The sequence below is a fragment of the Pollicipes pollicipes genome, unplaced genomic scaffold, assembly GCF_011947565.3.
Source record: "Pollicipes pollicipes isolate AB1234 unplaced genomic scaffold, Ppol_2.1 Scaffold_4295;HRSCAF=5057_pilon_pilon_pilon, whole genome shotgun sequence".
In the NCBI taxonomy this organism is placed as follows: Eukaryota; Metazoa; Arthropoda; class Thecostraca; order Pollicipedomorpha; family Pollicipedidae; genus Pollicipes; species Pollicipes pollicipes.
The window spans coordinates 25,765,317-25,780,748 of NW_023596461.1; the positions used below are offsets into that span (position 1 = coordinate 25,765,317).

Sequence of the window (15,432 nt, forward strand, 5' to 3'; positions counted from 1 at the left end):
ACATCATTGGTGGCCAGCACGTGGGTTAAGAGGGTGCATATGTTATTGACTGTTGTGCCAAAGAAATTAATACTTGGCAAGATCGTCCCAAGTAAGTTCGCTATCGCCTCACTAGCCTCCTGAATAGGGATGCTTCCACAAACGTTTCAGAGCGCGCACAAACGCCTAGCGTGACTACACACGGTTTGTCAACCCGAATGCATTGTTTTGCTCCTGAACTGCTGCCCCGGAACTTCTGATTTGCCCTGGAACCTCTTTTTCTGTTATTTGCATGCGTATCGTTTATTATCAAGACATGCCGAAAGATGGTACCTACTCATGAACCGTTCACGTTGCAGAACTTAATGCAGAAAGAATGCATGGGTGATGGCGTGTGGTTCGTCCATCCGGAGCACAACCGCACGTGGACCAACTACACTGCGTGCGACCAGGCGCCACCCTCACATGCCGTCATTCCGCGAGAACACCTCTCAATGCTCAACTACACCGACAGCGTGCTGATCCAGGTGAGAGCGGGGGGGGGGGGGGTGGAATAGGGTCCAATTTGGGGCGGCTAGCACTGCCGTAGGGTACGGCTGCCGAGGCACCCAACCCCTCGGCGCCCCACGCCAGCGACCGCCAACGGCCGGCTGCTACGTGTCGGTCGTCGGCAGCGGCAGCGGGAGCACCCCGGGGGCGCATGCGCAGTTCCGGTGCAGTAGCGTGAAATGCAGCCAACCGACGCCGAAACCAGCGATAAACAGCGGCGTCAGTTGGCGCGTGCACGCCCAGCATCACGTTGCGGTGCTATTGATCCATGTTTTGTGTGGACGGAAATATCAGGGGATGGTCGAACAGTGAGAGGACAACTAGGACTTCCACGCGCCCGTGCATTGTTGACGCCACGAATGCCACTACAGAATGTGACGGCAATAAACCGATCCATAAGTATGACAGCCAGGAAGTGTATGCTTGGCCGCTGTCAGTTTGTGACTGCCAATGGCAACCGCCATGAAAGGCTTAGGTTTGATTATGCCAAATACCTGAAACGAAATTATACCACAAAAACGGGAATTATACCAAACAAAATATGCCCAAAGTGAACGACGGAAAAGACGGCGGAAGCTGCTCGTGCTGGCCGCGATCGGGTGGCCGATACCGACAAGACCGAAGTGGTCACTCTTACAGGCTATTTGTTTGCCACAAGCCAACAAACAGCTCGAGGATATGTACAATGACCTGTGAGATACCGTCCGTCATAGTACCGCCTTGAGAACGACAGCATGGCCGACCCAGCGACTTCCATCCCATGAAAGGTCCGAATGCACCGCCAGGAAGCGTCGCGATTTCTGCCGCACATCCGCATATAAGCGCCTATCTCCGGCGCACACAGCACTGAGCGCATCTCTAGCGCTCATCTCTAGCGCACACAGCGCGATAAATACGTTGAGGACAGCAATAGTAAAATTGCGTCTTCACCACAATGCTGCACGTGCCTCCCAGCATGACTGGTTCGGCACCGCCGTGACCAAACAAATGCGCTCCAGATATACGAGAGGATGTTATTTTCTAGGCGGCTTTACCGCCAGCAGCAGCCAGGGTCTCTGATGAACAACTACGTTCGAATGGGAGACGATCTTAAGTGCCGGCGGCGCAGTGTGTCTGATATCCCTCGGTTGTTGAGTCAATGAAACCCATGTTACTTGTGCATCGCTGAAGTCAAATTTCTCACCTCAAACTTTGGTAATGTTGCATTTTCCAGACAACCTAAAGATGCTCCTCGAGATTCCTTTATTTCCATGTTAAAGACACGCAGCCCGTTAATATTCCAGTTGATATTTTATTTGAAATATTTTGATATTCCCATGCTTCTAATATTCGTACGGTGTACTCCCAGCAAGTATTTCGCATCAAAAGTATAAGGTGGCACTGGCCTCAGCACTTTCTGCTAGAACCATAAACATTGCAACACGTGGGTCATACCACGTTTTTTGACTCATAACGATTTAGAATGCATGTTCAAGTTACTGCTTTCGCTTTTAGCCACTCAATGTGAGGTCAGCGCTTTGCAAATTTGTGCTGGGTCCGTCATACTCAAGTTAAAGATGGCTACTCATTTGAGTCGTTTTGTCGTGCTTGACCTCGATGGCATTTAGGAGCCATTTATTCAGAATGGAAGAATCCGTCAGCTTCTGGAAAAATTAACCGCGCGCCATGTACATATATGCGCACTCTGACAAGCAATCCACGATATGAAGGGGAAGGTAGTATTAGTACACTCTCAGCTAGTGTTCTCAGGAATCAGTGACATCTGGCGAATGCCGAATGTGGAACTGGCCGAAATGTCGTTTGCGTACTAACACACTAGACGAAGACAATGGTCCGTGCAATTATTTATCTGTGGAACCTGGGCATGTGCTGACTGCTCACAATGGCCCGGGCCCCAGGTGTGGACACCGGTCATCAAGCACATCAGCCGGGTGGGGTACAGCATCTCGCTGACCGCCCTCCTCGTCGCCATGGCGATCTTCTGCAGCATCAGGTGAGCGCTGCTGCCCACCGCCAGCCAGGGTTCACCGGGCGCTCCTTGGCAAATGGAATGTCTCAGTGAAACTATTCGTGACTTTTGAACGCGGAATGTTGGTGCTTCGCTGCTGATAGCCTTAGCGATGTTTCTAAGCAATGTTTAGGTTCCCGTTGTTATGAATGTCCGACCCGCACCATATTTAACCCCTCTTATGATAATCACCTGATGTTCAAATAAGCGATGTTGCTATTGCTCGCGGGGACTGTCGCCTTCAACATCTTGCGGCTGCTTTCCTCAAATTGCCCTTATCCTCATCAAAAGGGCGTTCAAACGTTCCAAATAAATGGTCGAAATGAAAGACGTTGAGTCCTGACGCGGTGATTTGTGATGACAAACTTTTATATCGAAATGGGCATTATCAGATCACCTTGCCCTGGGGCCCCGCCAGCATGGCTCACTAACTGAAAATTGCAACGCGGTCTGTATTGTGTTTGTGATCCTGGTCAATGGTCTGTGATCAATGGTCTGTGTCTGTATGTGATCAATGGTCTGTGTCTGCATGTGATCTTGAGTTCCTGCAGATGTACAATACATTATTTCTGACCACAGGAAAGTATCATTCGGGTCATATTGACCCGGTTAGCTCTTTATTTTGTCATCCCGGGCGGTATATAAATTGAACTAACTTGACCTCAGATAAACTCTGTTTCCTTTTATTGTATCACTGTATATCATTTTATATTATTTTTGGTCAGCCTAAATTTATATTCTTGTCACTAACACATCAAACGTGCGTGATGGTCAAAATCATTATTCGATTCTGTTACATTGTCCCAATCATTTAGCGAGACAGAAGTTGATAGTTGTAATAGTTTTGAGCATGGTGGGCTCCGATAGCTAACGACATAATGCTCACAGCGGTAGGACAACGCACCTGACTTATCCAGGCGCTTTACTGCGAAAAATGGCGCGGGTTCAAAACGATCACGACTTCCCTCCCATCCGCGTGCCTAAGCCAACGAAAACTTCAACGCTCATTGGCGGAGTTTTGTTTCAAAAGCGAGAAGTGCGCCCCGTCCAGAATATTTTCTGCATTTTCTTTGCTCTAATTTGCTGTTCATCAGCATACACGAGTACGTCTTTTGACCCCTGAGAAGTTGAGCCTACATTTTCCTTCCAGCCTGTTGGGTTTGCGTTGATCGGAGGCATTAGGCTTCGGGGTTCAGGTATCAGTAAAGCGACAGTCCGTCCGTCGACAATCGTTAACGCCTTCAGCCCGTCGCCACGACAGGCCTAATCCAATCCGACTGGCGCGGCTCATACGACAGGTGACTGTGTGTGTCATGATTGCGCTCTCGGAGAAGATTGTGGTCACTGCTTTGCATCGAACAGGATTGTGACCATAGAGAAGATGATAGCCCGACAGTATGCAGCGAAACACGTTTGGATGAGGTTTAGCTCCCACCGGTACCTTCATTTTAACAAACCAACAAATCCCGCCTCCCAAAAAAGTACCGTTTTGGCGTTGACGCAAGAAATCCCAGCTGACGTAGGGGAGCACTGCCGCCGTTCGACCATCCAGACACCACCAGGCTGAGACAAGTCTGTGGCGTGTGATGCGATTATGGAGCGAGCTGCGGCCCGCTCCAGGGCGAGAGGCACTGTTCCGCCATGGACGGACCCACGCCGCCGACCGACGTCCTACACCGAGTGGTCACCGAGTCACCGAGGTCACCGAGTGCCAGCCACCTGACGACTTGCAGCTAAAGCTTTTCCCGCACGAATGTCTTGTAAGCTTTTTGCGGGGGGGCCGGATGACGTTCCGAGTTCATCATTTTGAACGTGAACTCGCCTTTACAGCCACGCTGCATCTGCTCGTTACAGGAAGCTGCGGTTGTGCCCGAGGACGAATCTGCACACCCATCTGTTCGTCTCGTTCATCATGAAGGCGGTCATGGGGATCGCCTTGGACAGTGTGTCGGAGGAATTGGACGAACTTGGATACAGTGGGGTAAGGCGTGCCGTGAGCGTGGGGCCCATGAGTGTTGTTTCGGAGGAATTGGACGAACTTGGATACAGTGGGGTAAGGCGTGCCGTGAGCGTGGGGCCCATGTGTGTTGTGTCGGAGAACTGGTACGGCACTGGATACAGTGGGGTAAGATGTGTCGCAGGTGTGTGGGCCCATGAGCATTGTGTCGGAGAACTGGTACGGCACTGGATGCAGTGGGGTAAGACCTGCCGCGGGTGTGTGGGCCCATGAGTATTGTGTAGGAGGGCTGATACGACACTGGATACACGTTGACAATTTCGAACAATTTAGTCTGAACCTGTTGATTGGATGGATTTCTGAGATCAACGCCCAGAAGCTATGGAGGGCTTGTTTCTTGAGCCCTTCGTTCTACCATGCGATCAAGAGATTACAGATCAATGGCAGAATTTGGTGGCGGAAGTTTAATACGCCGAAACGCTCGGCACGGTCCGCCCTGACTTCTGACGTCACCTGAGCTTTTGCGCTGCTGCTACCACCGGACGCAGGTCATCTCAGTCGAGGATGAATAGTGAGTGTCTCAAGCGACTCGAACCCACCCCGTCACGGGTGGTGATAGGAAGGCAGACGCTTTATAACCAACTGATTTATCTGGACGGAGTCGGTACAGGTCTCGTATGCACTCTATACACGCTCTGGTACCTCGGTGGGCAAATGATGGCGAGACTGAAATCGGTGATGACTTAAGTTAGCTCCATCCCACTGGTTTCGGGCCAAGGCAACGAAAAGATTTAGCCGTATAGGGCAGCTTTAGGCCTTCCACATTGGCAATTTCGGAGCAGACATTGCCGTGCACTCGCAGAAAGTTAGGGCCGAACTAACAATGCTCTCTTGACGAAGTTTCTGGAAGTCGTTGATATCCGAAAACTGCAAATTAATCACGTGAGTTCAACCGTTCGTCTTGCGAAAACGTGACATATTCTTTATCTTGACGGGGTTACCCGCATAAGAAATACTGGATCTATCCTTCAAACTCTCGTGCGCATTTCAATTTATTGCATATCGTGAGCGATGAAATAACATAACCACCGTTACCTGAAAGAGACACGTGTATGCACGATGGGGTTTCCTCCGTTGTGCGACCAAAGCGACCAGCTGCACGGTCCCGAGCGGTGGGTGCTCCCACTCGTGCAGCGCTGCCCTACACAGCGAATGGTGGTACACATCGTGGACGCGGCCATTGCCAGAAAGGGGTGACGAGGGGTACCAACAAGACAGACACACAGGCATCAGTTGTGGTGCGAGAAAAGTTTAGTGGCTGTCTGAGACTGGGCATGCTCAGATTCCAGATGGCTGCAGCTCCACGTCAAGACACTGGCTCCCAGACCCGCCGGGTCACGTCTTCCGTGTTTCTCTTGCGGTTCCTCAAGTCTCTTCATCCCATATGTAAATCTTCCGTCTCCGTCTTGATGCGCGTTCGTTACCACTCGGCTTGCTATCATTTCGGCTCCCCTATGTTCTGATGTTTTCTTAGGTCACATCTAGTTCTCTCCTTTACTCTATTTTGCTCTCAGTTTCTTCTCTGTTCTTCCGGAGAGTTGTTTTTTCTGTGTTCTGTTCTCTTTTTATTTTCGCTCTTGCACCGTGAACTACAGTCCTGCAAGTTGCGAACTTTGGGTCGTTCCAGCCGTTGCTCTGCGAGTCTCCGAGTGCGCGAGGTTGAGATCCATCTGCGACCCAGTGTCCCAACCCAGCGTCCCGACGTCCCAACCCAATGTGAGCCACCATCCAATGCGACCTGACGGACGGCTTTGTCGTAGCTACGGCTTTCCATTCGAGAGCGCTTACCATCTCATGTAGCCAATCAGGGGGCATCATCCAGGAATGTGTCGCTGCCAAATGGCCTTGTTAATGTTTTTGAACCCACTCGCCGTTGCTGGTTCTGGCACGGCACCAGTTAGACGCTCTATCATTATAGCCCCCGACTAGCTGGTGACATTTTCGTCACCCCCGACCTCTAGCCGTTTTCTTTCCATTTGAGGATTGCAGATCTAAATCGTCGCACCCAGCAGGCCGCGCTGCATCCTCTCCTCGCAGAATTGCTTTAAAAGCATGAGTAGTTGTGCTCCTAGGTACTGTCGCAACTGAAATGCGTTTCGCATAAGGCGAATAACAGTTGTAGCTTTGCACTCGTTTCAATGTTCGAGTTGTTTTAACCTGTTTTACAAGCACCACTCCGTGTTGAAGATTTCATAAGCTGTCCCGTAGATGAGGAGCATGCCTACGGATAAAAACGAAACGTTAACGTTAACTGCGTGATTCACAAAACAAACTAGACAAGTGCTCTTAGAAAGAAAGTGAGGGTACATATGGATGCCCTAAGTCATGAGTGAAATGCACAGACTTGTGTTGCTCGGTAGGGTGCGCCAAAAGTAATGTCAAATGCTGCGTTCATAGTATATTTGTTCACTAGCGTGCAACATGGTCGGGTTAGAAGCAAAACTTATCCTGTGTCGTCAGGACTTGATCCTGTTCTGGTAATTGCAGGTTTGTGCGCGTCGTCGGGAGTAAAACGGTGCCTCCCAGTTCGTCCCATGGGCCTTCCCCATGAAATATTGGGAAAAAGTGGCATACGCGTCAGATAAGCGCCCGGGTGGCAGGTTGAAGCCGATGGGGTTGTGTGGGGAGCCAAATGACTTCCCTGAAATATAAAAAGTTAGAGAGCTAGAGACACCAAAATGGCAGGGTAGGTATGTCTCTATGTTAACTCGTTTATATCAAAGTTTTTAGCTTCCTGAGTGATGAACTCTGGGTTAAATAAGGTCAAAGAAGGTAAAGCTCCAGATCTGTATCTAAGCTGTTCAGCACTCATCTAACTCGACGAAGCTCCGCAAATAAAACTGCTCAGCGTACCTTACCCCACCTTGGCATTCACCTGGCTTGAAAGTGGAATGGCATCACCAGATCGAACCTTGGAATATTTCTGAAGAAGTCTGAAAGCAGATATCGGAGCCCGCTGGAGAATCTACAGGATTCTTTGACGAGAAACATGAATGATACAAGAGTCCCATGAACAATCAAGCAAACAGTGAAAATAGCTCGTCGTCATGGAAGATCCCTCCTCAGAATGTCATAACTGGACCAAGGCCCAGAAAGATTCGGAAAGCAGTACTCAGGCATTTGATCCTGAGAACGACATCTCAAATCTCGCCACATGCATGCAAACGCATTGTTTATGCATGCTTTTACAGCTATACTTTTCGCGACGTGTTTGGCCAGCTAGGGGATTCCTAAGCGCCGGACCGTTCTATGTGGCTTGCTAGATGTTCCAAGGAGCAGTTAGTTATTGATCTTATTGCTGGACGTGACCTAGATTGCGTCGAGTAAACTAATAAGTCCCTTGGTAGTCTGCTTTTGAGAAACGTGATTTTGAAAATGGGACTCCGGGGAGCAATACGTGGTTCGTAGAATAGTCCCAACGCACTGGAACAATCTTATGCTTCGAAATAAGTCCAGCACGTTCTTCACCTGAAATCTTGGCTGGTGTGCCACTCATCTCGTCTTGAAAGATTCGATCTTAGATGCTGGATATGGTTACAGTTTGACTTCGGAATGGCTCCATGTTGTAGTGCGGACTAGCGTAGAAAAACGAAAGCTGAAGTCAGACACTATTGAACCGTTGACCAATCCAAGGTAAATGTTCGGTAATGAACAGCTGCAAGAACTCTGCGTTGATATTTCTTGTACCATATGAGTGACGATGCGGTTGTGTGTGTTGTATTTTGCCCACGGACGTCCACATTGCTGTTTATCAGTTCCGATATTTTCGAGCACACGAACAAGCCGCGTGACTTTTTTCTCATAGAGAGCCATAACTGTGCGGAAATACGTTTGGATCACGCGCGGCACAACGAGATCGGTGTGACATAGATGTCATGCCGCAGCAGTCTGTTGAAACTATCAGAAAACGGCCGCGCTAATCTGCAGCAGTCTGTTAAGACTATCAGAAAACGGCCACGCTAATCTGCAGCAGCCTGTTAAGACTATCGGAAAACGGCCGCGCTAATCTGCAGCAGTCTGTTGAGACCATCGGAAAACGGCCGCGCTAATCTGCAGCAGTCTGTTGAGACCATCAGAAAACGGCCGCGCTAATCTGCAGCAGTCTGTTGAGACTATCAGAAAACGGCCGCGCTAATCTGCAGCAGTCTGTTAAGACTATCAGAAAACGGCCACGCTAACCTGCAGCAGCCTGTTAAGACTATCGGAAAACGGCCGCGCTAATCTGCAGCAGTCTGTTGAGACCATCAGAAAACGGCCGCGCTAATCTGCAGCAGTCTGTTGAGACTATCGGAAAACGGCCACGCTAGTCTGCAGCAGCCTGTTAAGACTATCAGAAAACGGCCACGCTAATCTGCAGCAGCCTGTTGAGACTATCAGAAAACGGCCATGCTAATCTGCAGCAGTCTGTTGAGACTATCAGAAAACGGCCGCGCTAATCTGCAGCAGTCTGTTGAGACTATCAGAAAACGGCCGCGCTAATCTGCAGCAGTCTGTTGAGACTATCAGAAAACGGCCGCGCTAATCCGCAGTGGCAACGCCTGGACAGAGATCAAGCCACGGTGAGACGTGGCTTTGTCCGGCCCGGACAGCTTTCCGCCGAATGAAGATCATACGAGAATCATGTCATAATTAACAGTTTATACTGACGCGTGCCTTTTCACGCGGTCCATCCTTGAAGGTGATCTTTACAAGTCACGAACGTGCTCTTCTTGGGCTGTGTGCTTGGCTGGGTTAAAAAGTTAGTTAATAGGGAGCACCTGTAGAGATTCAGCAGCATAACGCTGATCCGGATCGTTGCGAAGGTATCTTGCTGAACGATCAACAAAAAACAGGCATGAATGATGAATGTAAAAAACTTGAAGACCAAAGTTCCTGTTGATACCCTCGCTGCTTAATGCTTCAGAAATGCATGCCATGGAGGCTTCTCAATGCTTCACAAATGTATGCGATAGAGGCACAAGCACAAAACAACGTCTATGCGGTCTGAGCCAGCAAGCCTCCACGAAGTCGTTAATGAGCCGTCTACAGGCGACATGGAGTGATGTTGGTCTGTATCGGGCCCGAGTCGCCCGCAGGTGCGTCGGTTTGGCCGCGTCAGTGACTGATGGACCGCTGCTGCGATGTCGGTGGATCATGTCAGACAATGAGGTGGCCGTGCGGCCCGCCGACCCGCTCCATAGCTCTTCATTACCCGGCCGACCCTGGATTAGCTGTCCCGTCGCGGCGCATCTCATTGGCGGGAAATAGCCGGCGGAGAGTGAACTGACGCCCGCGCGTCAGCTGCGGCGTGACGTCACACCTGTTCAGACGTGCGCAGGCGTGCTCCCGTCTGGGCGTGCAACAGGAGACGGGCTGCTCGGCGGGCGCCCGTGTACGGTAGGCTTAAAAACCAATCAGGGATTTCACGCGCGGAAACGAAACAAACCTCGAGCATCTCTCACAGGTCGCCTGCGGACGAGATGCATGCCGCGCACTTGTTCGTGACTTACGTCAGCTCCGCCGCCGCCGCCGACCGCCCGCACTTTTAATAAGCGTGGTGTCTGAATAAAGGAAATACTCACATTCGTAAAGGTGTGAGCTTAGCGACCTTGAATCTGTACTGCGATGGAAAGTTCAGGATGGAGACCGAGTTGTTTATTTAGCGAATTCGTGAAAAGGCCACATGCCCATACCGTCTGCAGTGGTCACAAACCATGGCAGGGGTGCCCTTTCTCGGTCCACAATTACACAGTTAAACATAACAATTTCCTGAAACAATGGCATCTGGATGTTCTGTATTGTGCATCATCCGGTACAAATATTACAAATTTTGGTGAAACTTAATACGGTACGTTGTAATCGAACTGCGCATTTAGTCTAAAGTGGTTGAAATATTTGACTGGCTTATTGGACGATCGCCCGACAGAGCCATTTGTGCACCTTCGCCTGACCGGAGGGGCTGGCAGAACCCGTGCCAACTTTCGAATGAAGACCTGGAATGAGGATCCAACCGGAATGTACCCGCTGCCCACGCTATATACATGTTTCCGTTTTTGTTCCAGGTCGATAGCTAATTTTCCAGGCCGCACTAAACGCGTGAAATTGTCTTTATCGGAAATGACACGAAATATTCCAGCCGCTGAAATTTTCACTGTTTAACAAAAAGCAATTCCGCAAGCACACACACACAGCACTTTTTGCTGTCCTCCGGTGTCAGAAATGGTTCATAACGTGCAAATGATGCAAATGGTCCCAAAGAAAATTCAAGTGGATCTACCAGTAAATATGATAACAGCTTGTTTTGCCAACGGAGCCAATGCGTCATAAATGTCAGGAAGCAACAGCGATTTGCGCGTTCATCATCATCACGCTTTTAACTTTGTCCTTTTATTTTTGTTCTAAAGTTGTTGTCTCTAACTCTCTTATTTTTTTAACTCAGGGGGTCAAACTGACCCCATCTACCCGAGCGAAGGGTATTCAGCCGGCTGCCCGGGCGCGTGTGAAAGTTGGGAGCCCCGAAACCAAATTTGTAGGGACTGAGGCCCCACCCCGACTAACTGAACAGAAACCTCGCCGCTGAAATAGAGCTAACGTCGCTTAACCAACGCCGCATTTAATAATGGTGGTCGCTAATTTCACTTAGCTTACGCGGGATGCTTTCTGGCATTCGGGGTCCCGTCCGTGTTCCTGTTCGGCAAATGTTAGAATGGATGACTCGGGCCTCTCTCTCCCTCTCCCTCTCTCTCTCTCTCTCTCTCTCTCCTCTCTCTCTCTCTCTCTCTCTCTCTCTCTCTCTCTCTCTCTCTCTCTCTCTCTCTCTCTCTCTCTCTCTCTCTCTCTCTCTCTATCCTCTCTCTCTCTCTCTCTCTCTCTCTCTCTCTCTCTCTCTCTTCTCTCTCTCTCTCTCTCTCTCTCTCTCTCTCGCTGTCCGACTGAGGCGTGGCCCTCTTCCGTCAGAGCCTAGGATGCAAGATGGTGACGGGCATCTGGCAGTACTTCACCATGGCCAACTATTCGTGGGTGACCATGGAGGGTCTCTACCTGTTCTCCCTCATCTACCTTGCGCTGTTCTCCGACCACAGCAGCATCACCGCTTACGTCATACTTGGATGGGGTGAGTGCATGGTTAGGTCTTGCAGCCGAATTTAACGCGTGTCGATGTAGCCTTAGTGACGTTATTTCTTCAGTGCACCTGTGGTGTAATTTTGATCAGTGGTTCGTCAGGAGTTAACATTTGCTGAATTTACAGGCGTCTTTTCCGAGTTTTAAATAGCTGTGCTACAACGCACCGTGTTATGCTGTGTAAAACAAATAAACAGTGTGGTGTAAAAGTTTACAGTTTATCGCGAAGCTTTCATGCAATCCGCGAAGTTGTTTGAGAAGCACTGGTCATTTCGGCTTCGTCCGGTTATAGCCTTACCATGTTCTGTTTATGTGGTCTAGAAAATCTTTACGGAAAACCTCATGTTGGTGTGTACGTTTCAGGATTTCCCATCTGTTTCGTGGTGCCATGGATAGTTGTCCGTGCCTTGAAGGAGGACTACTATTGCTGGCGAGTCCACATCAACAAGGGATTCTTCTGGATTATCCGAGGGCCAACCGTGTTCCTGATTTTGGTAAGTCCCCTCTGCTGTGTCTTCTGGCCGGTCCACTGCGGATCAGCGCCACGTGCAGAGGTGTATAGCAGCCAGTCTCCAGCCTCACTGATACCCCTCTTGGGTTCGCACGCACAAAGCCACATCAACGAGAATAAAGCAGCCAATCGTGAATTCCTGGCAAGCCTGGTACAAGCCTAGTAGATTGGACCAACCAGTGGCATGCTGGGTTCGGGCCTGGTTACTGGGTGGAGGTCAGCGCCGGCGTGTGGCGGGAGTCGCGGTTACACGGCCGCCGGCAGCGTGGTCACCGACCGGCTGGTAGGCTGCACCGCCTGACCGGCGGTGGACCGTGTCCCGGTCACACGGCCACCGGCAGATTGGTCACCGTCTGGCTGGTAGGCTGCGCCTCCAGACCGGCGGTGGACCGTGCCCCGGTCACACGGCCACCGGCAGCGTGGTCACGGACCGGCTGGTAGGCTGCGCCTCCAGACCGGCCAGCCGCGCTCACAACTTCTGTTGGAGAAGCCCTCGGAGCTCAGCTGGCTCTGTGACCCTCGCTGACTAGATATTCGTCTTGGTGGCGATGGCAGCATCAGCTGTAACTGCCCTCGTCGAGGCGTCCGGCGGGAGGATTTGGTGGCGAGGATGATGTCGAATTGTCCCGGCGGCGTCTCCACAGGAAAGCTGGAAGATTACTGGCCAGACAGATGATCTGCTTCACCAGGTAAATAACTCCCTGTCAGCGTACGAGAAGATGCCTACCGAAACACCTTTGACGACTCGTGATGGTGGAGAGTCATGCACCATCGGCTCTTGCCGCAGACTGGAGCGGTGCTGCTGACAGGTGCTGCCGCTGCCGACAGAGGTGGTGATGACGCTCTTGATGCGCAGCCACCCGACCATTTGTCGGAGCCGTCGTTTGATGCGCTGAGTTTCCTGATGAGAATCGTGAAGCGCATTCGGGGCACGTTTCCGAGAAGCCTTCGTAATGAATATGTTGCAATCTCCCAGGACCGGAGCGTCGTGGGAAGAAAGTTGATGACGGTCGTCTGCACGCTGTACTTAGGATCGGGTCGCGGCGTCGGCGCTCCTCGCCCTGAGCGGCATCCCTGTCGTCTGTCCCGTTCTGCGCGACGCGTGCACTCGCTCGATAGGGAAGGGCGAGCCGAGCGAAAGGAGGGAGCCCACCCCCCCCCCCCCCCCCCCCTGATGCCTGCAGCGGAAGATCCAACAGGCTCATCGAGCATATCTACGTCTACCGGCGGATGGAGCAGCCTTGACTCGCACTAGTTTTAGTATCGCGACCAGTCGTGCATCGGTGCCATGTGAAGGAAGAGGGCGTATCGATGTAATGCTTAAAACAACTTTGCCTGAGCCGAACCACCGTGACCTTCTCCGAGCCGTGATGCTGTGGCGCTCGCGTTGGTGCTCCTGCTACGCGCTCCTGCTACGCGCTACGCGCCCGCCGCCAGCTCGTTCCGAGCGTTCAGGCCGCGCCGATACGAGTGGCCTCGAAGCCGTGGGCGCCGGTCGAGTGCTTAGGCACCTGCCCTGGGCCAGCGCTGGCGGGCGGCAGACCAGCTGCCCCCAGCAGCCGTCCGCGCCGTGCCAGGCGAGGCAGGCACACCCCCGACGCCATGAAACGAAAGAGCAGGGCACCCGGCACCGGGACGGGCACTCATTGCCTCAAGCCCAGGTTACTGTACCTTGCCGTCCACCTCCGTCATGGCAATCACGACCTGATGAGTCTCATCCAGACCTGGCTCAGGCCAATCTCAGTACCGACTGTTGATGCTGCCCGGGTACCAGCTGTGCCGAGCTGATAGTCCAGACAAGAGCGGATATTGCGGGGTGGCGCTGGCCCGGACAAGAGCGGATATGGAGGGGTGGCGCTGGCGCGGACAAGAGAGGATATGAGGGAATGGCGCTGGCCCGGACATGAGCGGATATGAAGGGATGGCGCTGGCCCGGACAGGAGCGGATATGAAGGGGTGGTGCTGGCTCGGACAGCAGCGGATATGGAGGGGTGGCGCTGGCCCAGACAAGAGCGGATATGATGGGATAGCGCTGGCCCGGACAAGAGCGGATAAGGAGGGGTGGCGCTGACTTGGACAAGAGTGGATATGAAGGGGTGGCGCTGGCTCGGACAAGAGCAGATATGATGGGATGGCGCTGGCCCAGACAAGAGCGGATATGATGGGATGGCGCTGGCCCGGACAAGAGCGGATATGAAGGGGTGGCGCCGGCTCGGACAAGAGCGGATATGAAGGGATGGCGCTGGCCCGGACAGGAGCGGATAAGAAGGGGTGGCGCTGGCTCGGACAACAGCGGATATGGAGGGGTGGCGCTGGCCCAGACAAGAGCAGATATGATGGGATGGCGCTGGCCCGGACAAGAACGGATGTGGAGGGGTGGCGCTGCTGGCCCGGACAAGGGCGGATATGAAGGGATGGCGATGGCCCAGACAGGAGCGGATATGAAGGGGTGGTGCTGGCCCGGACAAGAGCGGATATGGAGGGATGGCGCTGGCCCGGACAAAGCGGATGTGAAGGGGTGGCGCTGGCGGACCGCGACGGCATCAGCGCTGTCTCAGTGGAAACACCACTGCTGCTACGTTATTTCATTACTCTGGTCGGATCGATTCGTACACGATTTGGAACCCAATGCATTTCAAGGATGATGCGACTGAGGAGGCATCTACGGATGATTGCCTGCCCACAAGCTGTGGAACTGGTAGTGTGGAAAAAGCTGGCTCTTTCCGAGTTAAGATTCCGGCATTTCGTGCGGACGTATTTATTGTTTTGTACATAAGCTGGTGCTCCACATTAACACATGGCTATTACTGCCATTAGTCAGAGAGATAAAACCGGGAGTCAAAAACAACGGAAAGTGATGAAAGGGATATAAGTGAAAACGAAGAAACATGCACATACATGCATACACAAACGGTATAAAAGAATTCGTTTCGCACATAGACGGACTTGATAGCGCGCTGAAAATCTGTCGGATCCAGTCGTCTCACATGCACTGTGTGCACTGTGTGCACTCACAACCGTTTCAGGAGACGGGCCGCTCTGTATGTGCAGGACCGCAATCCTGTCCCGCGCGCACAGCCGGAGGGGAGGGGCAGGTAATCATCAATGCGGGTAGAACGGTCACAGATCTGCGTGTCGGCGTATGCTTGAAATGAACAGGCGAGATCGGCGGTCTCACTGAGATTACGAGCTTCGATGGCAGTTGGCGCGTCACGCGTTTGGCAAGGCGTGGCAAAGTGCAGGTCATCCCGCGCGAGACACGCGGTC

The 15,432-nt window shown here is 52.0% G+C and overlaps 1 protein-coding gene across 1 annotated transcript in view; it reads left to right on the forward strand.

Annotated features, from left to right (window-relative positions):
* Positions 1-305: 305 nt before the first annotated feature.
* The window catches only part of LOC119097352 (secretin receptor-like), a 38,719-nt gene continuing 23,592 nt past the window's right edge, over positions 306-15,432 (forward strand). The window contains exons 1-5 of the mRNA XM_037220399.1: positions 306-506; positions 2,427-2,521; positions 4,391-4,517; positions 11,490-11,646; positions 12,018-12,148. Coding sequence (XP_037076294.1) covers positions 306-506; positions 2,427-2,521; positions 4,391-4,517; positions 11,490-11,646; positions 12,018-12,148 — 711 coding nt within the window. The remainder of the gene's footprint in view (positions 507-2,426; positions 2,522-4,390; positions 4,518-11,489; positions 11,647-12,017; positions 12,149-15,432) is intronic.